At 43.3% G+C, this 15,612-nt stretch overlaps 2 protein-coding genes across 5 annotated transcripts in view; one reads left to right on the top strand and one right to left on the bottom strand.

Annotated features, from left to right (window-relative positions):
• f9b (coagulation factor IXb) overlaps positions 1-6,842 on the bottom strand; it is a 21,760-nt gene extending 14,918 nt beyond the window's left edge. The window contains exon 1 of one of the 2 annotated variants that reach the window (XM_080867133.1): positions 5,698-6,842. In XM_080867133.1, coding sequence (XP_080723259.1) covers positions 5,698-5,713 — 16 coding nt within the window. In that variant the 5' untranslated portion in view covers positions 5,714-6,842. The remainder of the gene's footprint in view (positions 1-5,697) is intronic. The other variant, XM_080867134.1, reaches the window with a different exon arrangement.
• fgf13b (fibroblast growth factor 13b) overlaps positions 1-15,520 on the top strand; it is an 18,088-nt gene extending 2,568 nt beyond the window's left edge. Inside the window, exons 1-5 of one of the 3 annotated variants that reach the window (XM_080867137.1) lie at positions 4,056-4,132; positions 8,468-8,578; positions 10,434-10,537; positions 11,537-11,735; positions 14,150-15,520. In XM_080867137.1, the coding sequence (XP_080723263.1) occupies positions 4,102-4,132; positions 8,468-8,578; positions 10,434-10,537; positions 11,537-11,735; positions 14,150-14,289 (585 nt within the window). In that variant the 5' untranslated portion in view covers positions 4,056-4,101 and the 3' untranslated portion in view covers positions 14,290-15,520. Of the gene's footprint in view, positions 1-4,055; positions 4,133-7,022; positions 7,945-8,467; positions 8,579-10,433; positions 10,538-11,536; positions 11,736-14,149 lie in introns of those variants that run through there. The other 2 variants (XM_080867135.1, XM_080867136.1) reach the window with 2 other exon arrangements.
• Positions 15,521-15,612: the final 92 nt, after the last annotated feature.

Genomic DNA, 15,612 nt, shown 5'->3' with positions numbered 1-15,612 from the left:
CCCCGACCTTCCGATCATGGGGCCACCACTCTACCTACTGAGCTATCCCTGCCCTATGCAGTATTACCTAAAACACCAGGCTTTGAATTTAGTTTGAATGATATAACAAATATATAAATACATTGGGCAAAATAAGTATTGAACACATCAACAATTTATATCTCTAAAAGTGCTATAACGTGAACTTCTCAGCAGATATCGGTAACGACTCACCCAATCCACACTTCAAGTCAAGTGGCTTTATTGTCATTTCAACCATGTGCAGTGGTACAGTACACAGGGAAGCGAGACAACATTCCTCCAAGACCATGGTGCTACATATAACATATAACAGACAATCAACACAGGACTAAATAAAGTGCAAGTGTGCAAAAATGGCAAAAAACCAAAACAAAGACAGAACAGAATGATACAGACACAAGACAGTGCAGAGACAACAGTGCAATAGAAAAAATGCAACATACAGAGACATCCAACCATAGACGTCCATAAATTAAGTTTCGTGTAATAATGAGAAATGACACAGGAAAAAAGTACTGAACACATGAAGAAAGGATGGTGCAAAAAGACATGACACCAGCTGAAATCTATCAGCAATTAGAAAGCAATCCTGCCACTCAGGGCAAATTACTGTCAGCTGGTTCAGTCCCAACAGATGGCCTATAAAAATGTGCCTCATTACCAAGGTGCCACACAAGAACCATCGCATGATGGGTAAAACCAAAGAGCTGGTGCAATACCGTCACAACCTTATTGTTGCAAAACATGTTGGTTACAGAAGAATTTCAAAACTGGAAAGTGGAAAGAACATAATTTAACATAACCAGATGCTCCCCACAAGATTTTAGGCAAAGGAGTGAGAAGAATTATCAGAAGAGTTGTCTTAAGAGCCAAGCAGCGCTTGTGGAGAGCTACAGAAAGACCTGGAATTGGCAGGTACAGTTGTTTCTGTGAAAACAAGTAATGTACTCAGCCACCACAGTTGTATGCATCATCACACAAGATGATGTTTGCTTTTCATCACTGATGAAGGAAAGCATGATGAAATATGTTTAAAATATCTTGTCTAAATGTTGCTCTAAATGTGCAACATTTGGACAAGCCTGTGAAATAATGGGAGAATATCGTCGGGTCAAATGAGACCAAAATCGAACTCTTTGGATGCCATAATAAACACCATGGAAGAATGAACCAAAATCACACCTGAGCAATCCATGCAACTTGCTTTTCCGTACAGGAGGTGTCTTCAATAAATGAGAAAAAATCACTAAGGTTGTTCAACATTTTTTCCCTGTTTCAGCTCTCATTATCACACATAACTTAATTCTGTGGTTTGATTTGTCTGCATGTGTGGATGAGTCGTTACTGACATCTGCTGAGAATTTTATTTCAATAGCACCTTTAGAAATATATTTAATTAGACAATTGATGATGCGTCCGATGCTTATTTTACCCACTGTATATAAAATAAAGAGCCATGCCTCCATAGCACAGACTGAGGTCACAGTTAGTAAATGCATCAACTTATTGTGGCTTGTTCATGAACACAACATAAATTAGACACACACATGCACAGTCGTGTTTTCATATTTTAGTGGGGACATCAATTGAGATGTTTTCCCTAGCCGCTTACCCTAACCATCAGAAATGAATGCTTAACCCTAACCTTTAGTCTAAACCGAATCCTGTCCAAAGGACAACCCTGACACCAAAACCACATTTTGAGTCTCAAAAATGCCTTCAAAGTCATGCGGACAGGAATTTGTCCACATAACGACTTTTGGTCCCCACAAGTATAGTAATATTTCAATTTCTGGTCCCCACGAAGAGATGTAAACATGGTACACCCACACTGTGAATGACCACGGCAGACCCGATGGCATGAACATGCTTTGCAGCATAGTTTATTCCAAACACGGTTGCTGTTACAAAACACAGAGCTGCAGCTCTCCCGCTGCCAGCTCAACATACCAACAATGACTATCACAGGACCCAGTGCAATACTTAAGCCGGCGGGGCATGATCGCGGATGCCGTGCAGGTGCATCCGCCTTCCCTGCACATTCATATGTCGTTGTCTCCGAGCTCAGAGTACTGCTCAGCCTTTCCCATAGCTTTTCCCTTCAGCTTCCTGTTTTCCAGCATTATGTTATCTGATGGTGCCATCCAGTGGCTGATCGCTTACAAAACTGGTGACATTACATAGTTTGAAAAATCCAAAGGGAAATACATTTGCAGATGTTTTTCTGTTTTCTTTCTTTCTTTTTCTCGTTCTCTTTTTTTTTAATAGATTGAGGTTATTAAATACTGGCTACCTGCCCAGGAAACTGTCTTTGAAGTCTGAGCCAAAACATGCCAGCTGCCATCTTTGTAATTCGCTATTCAAAGCCAAGGTTACAAAGTTATTTTGGGGAAAAGAAAGAATTTTGGTACACAAAGAAAGAAAGAAAGAAAGAAAGAAAGAAAGAAAGAAAGAAAGAAAGAAAGAAAGAAAGAAAGAAAGACAAAAAAACAATAATATCGGTTCTCTGGAAATGTTGATTATGTAAAATCAGAATCTACAGAGTTACTTCAAAGAGGTTTTGTTTTAAATTACTTGTCCTACTAGGGATGTTCTGTACTGCAGTGCATGCAGCAGCAGTTGCTGCTGTCTGTTATTCTTTGCGTATCATGTCAGTAATATGGATGCTGCTGTCTTTTACCAGGCAGCTTCACAGGAAGAGCTCTTAGAGCACAGCAGTGTAATGGGCTTATAATACACAGTTGTGGATAATTGTGTAGAGTCTCTATATGGTTCATGGGCATGTCTCTGAGTGAGGCTGCTATTTAATGTGCTATGATGTGGAAAGCCCACTGTGAGAGAGCCACTAATGGTGCGTTTGCTTGTGTATTTGTGTGCACACTATGTGAGTTTGCCTCTGAATTAAAGTTTTTAGTAGTTTCACTTCTAGTTGTTTATCTTAACAGAATTGTGTGTGTGTGTGTGTGTGTGTGTGTGTGTGTGTGTGTGTGTGTGTGTGTGTGTGTGTGTGTGTGTGTGTGTGTGTGTGTGTGTGTGTCTGCCTGAAAGGCTCCAACAGTGAAACAGTGTAATCAGTTTTCTATATGAGACCTAAAATTTGAATCACGAAGCATGTTGGCTCCACTGGTTGAACTTGTAATCAGGGTTTAATTAGAAGCAAATATAAATAAGAATTTCGCCTGGAGCTTGTTTAAGGTCGATGACTACAATTATGGATTGGTGCAGTTTAAGCTGTGACAAATACTGAAAAGAGCAATATCTGATGTAGACCTTGTTTCCTATTAATCTGATTTATTTCAACAAGTGCAGCTGAGAAATTTCCTGCTTCTCTTTGTTAAAACTGTTTAGCTGGATTTGACATGGCATTTTAAAAAGGTTTGTGTTTAATGACTCACGCCCCAGTTTGGGCAGTAAGCACCAGAGTCTCTGTTGTAATCTTTACTGCTTTTTGAGGGAATGGAAAACATGAATCTGATTGCATGATTTTGGGGATTAAAACCTGATTATTTCTTTTTGTTTGTTTACATTTTTTTTTAGCAATTGTTTAAATAACCATATGTTTTGCTGGTAAATGAATTGTTTAAGTAACAAAAAACAAGCTTGGATACTGACCAGAATAGTCACAGGAGGCCCTTGTAAATATAGCTGTCATGTTTTTGGACAGAGAATAACTGTGTTTAAGTGTTGAAAGAGGTCATCGGAGAGTATTTATATGTCGGCTGCAGTAACATAGATTTGGATGAATGTGTCTCAGCCACATTACAAGGAAAAACAAACACAGACAGCGTTTCCTCGATACCTTGGATTTGGGAAGGGCCTGCTGGCTCTCTCCCTCTCTTATTGTGCCAGATCAGCGGGGCCTCGAGATGAATCATTAATGACCGGTTCCAACGGCTTAATGGCCTCTAATGTTCTGTAATGATCTCCCGTCAACGCCATGTACGCGGCCTTAATGGATCCAATGCCGTGGAGAATTGTCTGGTTTGAACTTCCATAATTCGCCCTGTTTTCGACGAGCGGCGCACAACAGGAAGTGCAAAAAGCCAGGAGCAAAAGGCTCCAGAGCTCCGCGGGCGCAGCATGACTTTCCCTCTCCGCCGATCCACTTCAGGTAAGATGAGAAAGGACAAAGTTAGCTAGAAAAAGGAGCCACATCTGTGCCTAAATGTCACCAATATGTTCTGGTAATAAGATGTGCAAACGAGACGCGCTAAACTAAGTTCAAACAGCGCAACTCAGGCGCCGGACGTGTTTGAAGTGGCTTCTGAATTACGAATGTGAATTGTGGACCTTAGAATATTTAAAATGCTTAACTTAATGTTGATAATTTTCTATTTAAAAAGTTTAACGTGTTTTTTTGTTTGTTTGTTTGTTTTGTTTTTAAATAAAATGGGTTTAAAGATGAAGCGCTGTCCGTGGTGCTGAAAACAAGGCAGGACGCGCCCTTCTGTTGGGAGGACAGCTGGACTTCAGCACACCTTAGCAACGCGCTGGCTCCTTAAAACACATTCACAATGAATCGCCTCGGCTCTGAGTTTATTTCACGGGCTTAACTTAAAGAAAAGAAAAAACACAACATGAAACTCAACAGAGAAACATTCTGAGTGAGTTTTGGGAGTTTAGTTAATGAATTCTATTATAAGTTTGCAACCAGTCCGTTAAGGCACAGCGAAGACTCGGATAATCCCTTTAGTGTAGAATCGGCCTGCAGTGCAGTTTCTTACACGGTCTCCTCCACTAAAACCACTTTGCATCCAAAGTTTTACGTTAAATAAAATATTCCAAGCGCGACTCAAACAACGCATTGATGGATTAAATGCGCAAACAAATTCCGGGTCTGAGCATTTCACTGAAGCTTTTGGCCTCGTAATGTCGTGGCAGCCAGTCGCAAAGAATTTAAAGTGTTGAATTTTGTACCACAAGCTGTGAATGTTGTTGTGCGTGGCTGATTTCACTATTTCCGGCTCTTGTGTGGTTAGACTGAGTTTCTCACAGTTTTTAAAAAAATCTTTTTAAAGTTTAGGCTGCTGTTTTTGTTTTAAGTATTTTTCTTTTTTCCAACTTTTTTTTAATGTATTCAGTTCTTAAACTGCCAATTGGTGGCGCTAATGAACTCCAAGCAAAGCTTAAAGACCTTCACTTCCTTATCATAGAGTACATAATACTCACATTCTTCAGACTGTTTGTCTCCATTTCAGACATCACTGTGTCATTTCTAGCTACACCTCAAATAGATGTTAATTATGGATAGCCATTTATTTATTTTTAAATCTTTGTACCTTGTCTCTTTTTTCATTGCTTTTCTGTTGGTTGATTTTATTGATTTGCTTGTTCTCTGTAAAGATGAAATGAGTTATCGTGATGGCTGAAGGCTGTGTTAATGTTCCTCAGGATCACTTTATATCTGATGTTTTTTACGTGGCTCTTATTTTGTGTGGCTCAAGCTTTTAGAGGCCTGTGGTTGGGTTTAAAGCAGTGAGCTCATAAAAGAAACATGAATAACTAGATTTAGCTTTCAGTCACTTCTTTGCTCCAGCTGTTTTCCTTCATGTGATTGATGTTTTAGTTGACTTTACCGGTTAGTTATGAAAGATTTTTGAGTGTTGTCTCAAAGAGCGTGGGTTGAACTGCAAAGTAAAACTATATTTATCTGTGCATGTTTACAAGAGTCCTTACCTAACCAGAAGGCCATTGGTGGTACTTCAACTTCCTCGGTCAGCGGCAGGGTAAATGCTCCACTTTAGCAGTGTGGAGACCTCAGTGTCTGTCCACGGTCCATCACGTTCTCCAGCTGTCTTATCCTCACAGTGGGTTACAGCTCACTGGGTTTGGATCCTCTTCATTCGTGTAGTTTACTGCTCACCACATCCTCTTACTCCCCCAGCCATCGATCTCTCCCGCTGGAGAACAGCATGCATCGACTCTGCCCGCTGTTCAGCGGCTGTTGCCACATGCAGGTCGACCTTCGTCTGCCGGCTGTGTGTCCACCGCCTCCTCTTCCTCAGTACCAGTTGGAATTAGCAGTCACCATCCGCCACTGCAGCTGTTTTTGTCTCTGACAACTGTGCATCTGTTTTCCTGTGGGGGCTGCCTGTGGCCAGCCGACATGCACCGAGTGGCTGATTGCTGCTGCCTAGTGTGTGTGTGTGTGTGTGTGCACCTCTGCTCTGGTGCAAATGCAAAAAGGGAACATCTAGAGAACGACACAGCTCGCAGAGACACAAGTGCCGCCGTCTTTTTCACCTCCTTCTTGCATGCTGCAGCCTTTTCAGCAGTGGTGAACCTCTGCACCAAAATATTAGAGCCCCTCCTTTCTCTACCCCCCTTCTGATTTCTTCCCCTCATGCACACTTGCTGGGTCTTTCTCTCACTCTCTCTCCCACCCTCTTCCTTCATTGTCCCTTCACTTCATTTCTCTTATTTCATTATCATGTAGTTCCCCCTCATATACGTCATTTTTCCTGATGTGTGGAATAGTCTTGCACTTTCTTCTCCTGTCTTCTACTGGATTTATTTTCCCCTCCTTTTTCATTCATCATTCTCTTTTCCAATCCATTTGCAGGTTATTTTCTACAAGCGTCTCCCTCTCTCTCTGCATCGCTCTCTCTTTCTCTCTCCAACACACTCAGTATCTCATTTTCTCTCTTCCGCCCACCCCCTCTTTCATTATTCCTCCTCTCATTCATTCACCTGTCTGTCTCCTCTCTTGTTTCATTGTTTATTCTCCCACCTCCCATTTTATCCTCTCCTTCTGTCTCTCTCAGTCCGCCTATCACACATCAGCATATTTAGTGTATCATGTAAATATCATGCCACGTGGGGGTACAGGGGCTACAGGTGCCCTATGAGAAAGCACTGCCCAACCCCCCCCCCCCCCCCCCCCCCCACACACACACACACACACACACCGTCCAGCCCCACACACACACACACCGTCCAGCCCCCACCAGTCTCATCTGACACCCCCTCTCCTCACACACACACACACTGCACGGACACGCATACACACACACCCGCTCCACCTCCCCTTCCTCACTCTTCTTCCTCGCGGCGGGCAGGGCTGCAGCAGTTTTATGAACGACACGGCTGCACCATGATCCCTTTCCCACTGAGCCAGCCCCGAGCTGTTTCATTGACAAACATCCCAGTTGCTGCATTTCTGTCACGGACAGCGTCAAGAAGAGGAGCATCGCCGGGGGAACGGTGCAGAGCGGCAGCAGCAGCAGAAGAAGAAGAAGGAGAAGAGGAGGCAGTAGCAGCTGCAGCGATCGTCAACAACCCCCGGTGTCGTTCACGCCAGCTTACACTCTGTTGATTTGCCACTCGGACCTGGAGAATCTCACGCGCCGTCGTTCTCCGTCCACGCTCTCTCTCTCTCTCGGGACACTCGGAGGAATCACCAGAGGGGGGAATCAGAGCGCTCTTTGCCACTCAGACCCCTTGCGGGGATGTGAGGCGGCGTCGTTAGCGCTCAGTCACTGGCACGGTGCTGGATCTAACGACTTCCATGAAGCGCCGGGACGCACCGATGGAGGATTCTGGACGCTTTTTAAAATCACGGAGACTGCATCGGTCGGTGTGTGATGCGAACTGAGCCGTGGGTGGTGTAGACCCCCACCCCTCAACCCCTCTCCCCGCGCTCCACACACCCCGACCGCCTCGTCCGCGATCGCCCTCTCCAACCCAGGACGCGCAGCCTTGTTTCACTCCACCGGGGAAACATGTCCCGGGCAGCGGCTATCGCCAGCTCCCTGATCCGCCAGAAGCGACAGGCGAGGGAGCGGGAGAAGGCAAACGCATGCCGCGGAAGCGGCAGCCCGAGCAACAGCAAAGGCGCAAACGAGAAACCGAGCAAACTGAACGTGTTTTCGCGTGTCAAGTTGTTTGGCTCGAGGAAGAAACGGAAGAGAAGGCGACCACCAGGTCTGTGAGGAGGGGGGGTGGGGACAGTCGGATAGCCGGCGGGTAGCATCACCACCTCGTCCATCTTCACCATCACCTTCAGCATCATCGCCATCCTCATCTCTGCCACCATTCAGCATTTTTTTTTTCTCATCACTAAGGCAGGTTCTTCATCACTTCATCACTCCTCACTCTGAGGACAGTGTCACAATCCTGTTACATGAACCCACAAACGTCTCACATGAGTAACTTTATATTGTCCCACAGCAAAGTGTTGAAAAGCACAACCCTAAGTGATCCTACTCATGATACATGTGTCAATTATTAGCTGATTTATTTATTTATTTATTTTTAAAAAGCCATCTTTTTTTATGAGTTCCACAATGTTTAGTGGAACTGCCACGGATCGATACTGGTGGTCAGGGCCCTCAAGCATCAGGGCCTCTGACACTTCTGGCTTCCTGGAGGCTGCTGGATTTGATGCATGTGATCACATGACAGCAGTAAGAAAAGAATGCACTTAATGTTTCTGTTTTCCTCTTAGAGCCCCAGTTAAAGGGCATTGTGACCAGGCTTTCCAGTCGCCAGGGCTTCCAGCTGCAGATGCAGCCTGATGGCACCATTGATGGAACCAAGGATGAAGACAGCACCTATGGTGAGGCTGGCTTTAACTAGATTTGTTGTGTGTGTGTGTATTTTACCCAACTCAATCATTTTGACCTAGGTTAACTAGGTAACCTAGAACTAGGTTATTTAGATTATTTATACTTTAACATGATTTATAAATAAAAGCAAAGCACAGGCTGAAACTGACTTTCTTCAGTGCAGATCTATATTACTTCTCGCTACAACAGAATGTTGCAACATGTTACTGCTTTAAGGGTCGATTTAATTTAATTACCACATCCCTATTGTTGAGTTTCATCTTGTGGAAATCTGTTTACTGCAGTGACTTTAATTCAGTCAGTCACTCAACAACAAGTCAATAATTAGCAAATGTCAAGTGGTGACACTGCAGTCTTTCTATATGAAATGCTTCCTGGTTAAAATCATTGATCAAATGTCTGCACAACATACAGTGCACGTTCAAATCCTTAGCATTCAGAAAGCTACTACACCAAATCAGACAACAGATTCATTTTTACCCACTCCATTTCATTCTCTCCATCACACATGCGCGCGCACACACACACACACACACACACACACACACACACACACACACACACACACACACACACACACACACACACACACACACACAGTGCAATGTTTGATTGATACGGCTAATTCAATTCTGTTGTTGTGGTTCAGACTGCAATCACTCTCCTTATGCACAGTTGGTGTTGCCAGCATCTCACATTAATCTCTGCTACTTCTCAGGCCACCAACTGTTGTCTGCATGCAGAACGACTACAGAGGAATCACACTCTTTAATGAGATGATTACATGGTGTATACATCATGTAAACGCCTACCCACATTAAATCAGTCACCCATAAATGCGTTTGAATACATAATCCCCATATATTATGCACAGTTATTGTAAAGAACAGTATTGACTAAAAATGATGATGATTAAACAAGGGTCCTGACTCACAGAGCTATGGTTCGGTCTAATCTTTACGCTGATATGTTGTTACCAGCGTGGAGCCTTTAAGTGCTCATCCAGTTTGGCTGGAAATGCATTCAAATGAAATCTGACAGTCTGCGATTTAATGTCACATTCGCTGTAATGTGTCGAAGAGCCCAGACAGCTTAGTTTTACTCGGGTAGCTTATGCTTATAAATCATGCTGTAAAAATTCACAAACAGACAGAGCTCATTGAATTTGTGGCGTTAAAGAAGCTCGGGAATGCACTGTTTACTCTGCATGCTCAAAACATTCGGCGACGGAGGACCACTTCTCCAGCAAATCGTCAAACATTTCCTGATTGCAGCTTCTTAACCGCAAGATTTGCCGCTTTTCTTCCGATTCACATCGGTGTAAAGTGAATATATTTCGAGGGCTTTTGGAGTGTTAATCAAACAGAAATTTGAAGGCATCGCCTTCTGTGTGGGGAAAACTGTAATGGGTACTTTTAACTACCATCTGACATTTTATAGACTAAATGAGTGATTGAGTAGAAAAAATAGCTGAAAGTGATCATTAAGTGCAGCTCTAGCAGGAACATTTTTCATTTGTATGACAGATGAAATTGCGCTGATTACTGGCTCTCTGGCTTTTCTGTTGAAGCATGTCCTTGCACTATCAAATGTTTACCAAAACTTGCTCTGCTGCTCGCCTTTTGATAATTTTATCCCACGCTTAATACCAGGAGCTAAATTGTAAGCGTAGTTCAGCCTCCTCAGCGCCCAACCTTCTAAAATAGCTTCTCTGTGGCAAAATGAAGGTGTCATCATGCCATTGATATTGATGAGTACTTTCCTCTGTTTCCCTCTGTGTTCGCTGTGTGAATGCTTGTTTGATTGCTTTGTGTTGTGCGCGTGGCTTTGCGTGTGCATTTGCAGCTGTGTTCAACCTGATCCCAGTGGGGCTTCGTGTGGTGGCCATCCAGGGTGTCCAGACCAAACTCTACCTGGCAATGAACAACGAAGGCTTTCTCTACACCTCTGTAGGTCACCACACACACACACACACACACACACACACACACACACACACACACACACACCATCACAACCAGCGTCATTAATGCTACAGACTCAAACCTGCTCTTTGGGTCAGGTTGAGTAATGAAGCAGAAGCTTTCACCGTGAGCAGACTCATTGTCATCACATCATCACATCAATACTTTAACTACAGTGTTGCTTTGTGAGTCAGCTGCCACGGGGTGTTATAATCCAGTGTCTGAGCCTCCCTTATCTGTCTCCTGATATTGTGGCTTCTCAGGATTGATTTCAGATCGTCCCCCAGCCTCCTTTTGTTTATCTCCCTTCAGTGATTCTGTGATAGGAAGATTACTTTGTGTCTGTTTACACACACAGCTCCCAAAATTTGTTTTCATGTCTTTTCCCACTCTGCTACGCCTGTGCAGACACGTATACCGGCACAATATCTGGTCCATCATGTTGTTATTGTGAGGGCTTCAGTCACAGCACTGATATCGCTCGTTCCATCTTCTCACCTAATATTAAATGCAGAATACAGCCGCGCAATATTTCTGTGCCCGGGTCACATTTCTTTATGTTTTCCTGCTTAATCTATTTCAAGATCATGCATGCTGAAACTTCATCAAAATTTACTTAAGATTAATGGATATCGAAGAGAAACAGCTTTCTCTCTGGGCACCACCGTTCTCTCAGTGGGCTGGTTGGTATTCAAGGGAGTAGCCGGTTGCTATGGAGACGCAGGAATAAGGAAATGCAAATGTCAGCTGTCCTAAGTTGGTGCAGTTTGTTCTCGGAGGATACAGCCTGGCCGAGATAATGATTCAAAGAGCAGACCAGCTGATGGATGAATACACTGATGACTATATGGTGGAATGACTGAACGCTTTTTAATGGAGTCGCCGCCAGCAGCTAACACTCCACTCACGCCACGTTTGCTTTATCACCTTCTCGTCTTCTTTCGTGTAGGATTTGTTCTCATTTCTATCACATTTTTCTCACAGGAGCATTTTACCCCGGAGTGTAAATTCAAGGAGTCGGTGTTCGAGAACTACTATGTCACCTACTCCTCCATGCTCTACCGGCAGCAGGCATCGGGCCGGGCTTGGTACCTGGGGCTTAACAAGGAGGGTGGAATCATGAAGGGGAATCATGTCAAGAAGAACAAGCCTGCTGCACACTTCATACCGAAGCCACTCAAAGGTAGGACTGATAGCCTTACTGATTTAAATACCAACTTAATAACTCAGAACACGTAAAAGTTTAAATGTAAAATGAAACGTTTATTCTGAAATTCCTGTCGCATGTTTAAAAAAACCCAAGAAAACATCAAAGACTGTTTGCTTGTTGTTGCTTCACTTGGATTTTCGTCATCATTTTGCATCATTAAAAGGATGTCTTTGCATTCACCTTCGCATTTCTCTCAGCTCGAAAGTCAGACCCTACACATCTTTTTATAGTCAAAACTTTAAATAAGAAGCTCAGCATGTGCACAAGTACGAGTTCAAGGCTTACTGTAGGTTTCAAACTGAGAAGAGAAAAGCTGTGTTTAAGAGACGCAGCCAATCAGAAGAAAGCTGGCTTAAAGGGAGGGTGGTCTTCCTGGGTGAGGGGTGGTTTGTTTCAGATAGTGGATGCAGAAAGGCCTATCATAAGATAAACAAGAATGTCTTTGAACTGTAAATCATGCAGAGGTACTCAAGTAGAGTCCAAGAATGAAAAACATGAGTCTGGAAATGAGCAGAGTAGGCCTGCTTTCCAATGAAACTTGCAGTATTTACATATTCATATATTCTGAGTTTGTCAGTGAGGGAGGAAAGAAGTTAAATTAAGATACGTGTTGAAAAAGAAAATCGTTTTAAGAAAAAAAATAGAGTAGCAATTTTTTTTAAGTTTAAAACATGTCCAGAGGGGCTGTTTAAATATTAATGACTAAATATGCAGCGATCGGTGTTAACACTGGGAAAAAGCTATAGATGAGCTTATAACCCCCGTGTGTTCATGTAGAACAAAATAGACAGCTAATTGTGAAAATGGTTTTGAGCACCTCGGGGTGAGTTTGGCAGCTTAGTGAAAACAAAAGCAGAATCTCAGCGAACCTATAGCACTCGCTATTAAAGTGAGTCATGCTCATAAATGATGAAGTATAAAACTGTGCAGGTACCATTTACACCAGCAAAGCAAACACGGTGTGTCCGTTACCCCTGACCCTCGCAATTTCAGGGCTCTAGAAACTATGGCTGTGATGTATTACGTCACAAGTATATGTTAGGTTAAACAAATGAAGTTGTGATAGCATCTAAGAGAGCAAACTGTACTAAGGCTTCATTGATTAAGAGCTTGGGGCCGCTCTTGGAAAGCTTTCTCCCCTATAGAAGATTTAGGATTCCAAAAATTCAGAGGACCCCTGACCTATGGAAAATATCTGCCTTCCTGGACTAACTTAGAACCCATCTGCTATTTGCACTCTTTGCTTGAAGGTCTTATCGTCTTTAAAACTGATTTTGTGTCTTGTTAGTTTATAAAAGATTTAACTGGATTCTATACAAGGAAGGTCATTGTAGATGGTAATATATAGAAGCTTTACAGATTTACAGGCTAGAGTGAAAGCACACTGAAAAGAATGCCAGCGCCAGAAGATAAACATTGAAATGTAAATGCAGATTGGGTACTCATGAATAAAAACAATAATTGAGTCTTAAATGGCATAAAAGGAAAGTTTATGCCCAAATACTCTCGAGGAGGGGGAAAACATCAATAATTACATTCCTGGCCACCAGATATGATAGTGTTAGGCGACCCAATTCTCGGGTTTGATTTACCAGTGCCGGTCATCCAGAAAAACAAGAAAATACCAGGAAAATAGGAAAAGAGGGAATAATCAATATTTCTGCATAGCAAGGTGATAATGGATCCACAGAGATTGGTTATCTGACTCTGCTGCAGCATTTCTGACCATTTAGTATCACCACTTCTGGATGCATTAGATAGCTGTTTCCATTGAAAGAGCAGTAAAATGCACTGTACACCATCTGACCGGCAGCGAACAGCAGATACAAAAAGTTAGCTGAAGAGACACATATTTCCCCGGAGACTTAGCGGAGGGCAAAACAAAGCTGAAAAGGGAATGAATATTGGAGTTACATTCATCAAACGGACATGAACACGACTCCATATAACGCTGCTAATGCAGCTAATGGATGTGTTCAGTGTGTGGCAACTGTTTGGTAACAGGCTTCCAGCCTAAAGGCTAATATGTCAGTGACCAGAAGCCACCAGGCATTATATGAAAGTGAGGAAAAAGGAAAAAAAAACCCCTGAACTCTTAGTTAACTGTTTATTTTTTTTTTTTGCCAGTTATTGAAATTAAGATTAGAATTTACCCATTTATGGAGTGTTACAGTCTTTAAATTTCTCTCTGATGATAAAATAGCGTCTTAAAATCAGAATTAATTAGTCTGTGGAAACTGAATCTCCCAGGTGCAGAGGAACTGACTGAACAAAGCTGTGCAGACTACACCCATGTGACAAAGACCAGTGGCAATAACTGAATTAATGATTCTTGTCTTGTCTTGTCTTGTGTGTCTGTCTGCATGTGTGTGTGTGTGGGGGTGTAGTGGCCATGTACAGGGAGCCCTCCCTCCATGACTTGACAGAACTCTCCCGTTCAGGCAGCGGCACACCGACCAAGAGCCGCAGCGCTTCGGCCCTACTTAATGGCGGCGGGAAGACACCCAGCAACAACGACTTATCCTAGCCCCCTGACCCCTCACACCGTACCACACATACACATGCACATACACATGCACACTCAGACACACTCCCATGCAGACGCACACATACACACACAGATCTCAGGCCGACATGCCCACACATCAGACTGGTGAGGGGTGGGAGAAAAAGAAGGAGGACGGGGACGTGTTCTTCCACTAAACGGAGCCCACTGTGACTGACTGTGATGTAAATAAATCAAGGACAATCAATCCGTCTGGCTCTGCTGCCCCTGGTGTGCAGAGGGACGGGACCTGCGATTCTCTTCCCTCGGACGGGTCCTCCTGCTGTATCGTAACAGTTGGATCAAGCGAGGGAGCGATAGAGAAGAGGGGACAGAGGAAGTCAGACAGTCAGTCACGCAGTCAGATAAACAGACTGTTACAGAGAACCAAAGAGTACAAGTATTAACCCACTAGGTTATTACTACGAAATGGCACGCGGCTGGAAAGTTACAGGGAGTTACAATGGAAGGAAGTCTTTATCTAATCTACCGTACGCTATGTTTACACAGAGCTCATGGGTTTAAGTCATATTTTTAAAACTGACAAACATATTCCTTGTACACTTATAAGGACTTATCATTTGTTTGCATGCAGGTGTGCCTGTGCATGTGTGAGAGAGAGCGAGAGAGAGAGATTGAGTACATGCTGTGCTTGCGATAGGCGTGCTGTGTGTGTGTGTTTGTGTGGGAGAGAAAGTGTGTGTGTGTGTGTGTGCACGCATGTGTCTTGAGGGTGGGGGTTGGGATTTTACCTTTTTAAGATCTGTTGTATATTGGACAAACCCCCCGAGGGCTTGAGCAGGTTACTGTAAGGTTTACTGTATATGCTTCCATGCTTACTTCTTACAAGCAATGCTGTCGTTTCTCTTTCCGTTCGTCGTTGTTGTCCCTTGCCGTTTGTTTGTTTGTTGTTGCATGGAAGCTTGTGGACCTCTGCTCAGTAGCAGCATGCTGAAGGTCCTTTTTCTTTTCCCCCCTCTCTCCTGGTCTTACGTGTTCCTGACCATAAGAGAACACTAGTGAGCCAATAGTGTGATACCAGAACACTAGTGAACTAATGTGAGGGTGTTAGAACACTACTGGACCAATAGTATTGCACCAGAACACGGGCGGACCAATGGTGTTGGACCAGAACTTTGGTGAACAGCACAGATTAACTTAATATTTTGGTTCCTGCTGTGGACAAACTAGAAATGCACTAAATAAACTCTTTCTAAGGAAGTGAACTGTCTCCCTTGTGTATTTATTCAAGCATTTTGCACCTGGCTGATGTCATGTCTGTTTCAAATGTTTGAAGTCTGGCTT

Source organism: Rhamphochromis sp. 'chilingali' (assembly GCF_963969265.1).
Source record: "Rhamphochromis sp. 'chilingali' genome assembly, chromosome: 19".
Taxonomy (NCBI): domain Eukaryota; kingdom Metazoa; phylum Chordata; class Actinopteri; order Cichliformes; family Cichlidae; genus Rhamphochromis; species Rhamphochromis sp. 'chilingali'.
The sequence above is the reverse complement of the archived record's forward strand: the minus strand, read 5'-3'. Positions and strand labels throughout refer to the sequence as shown.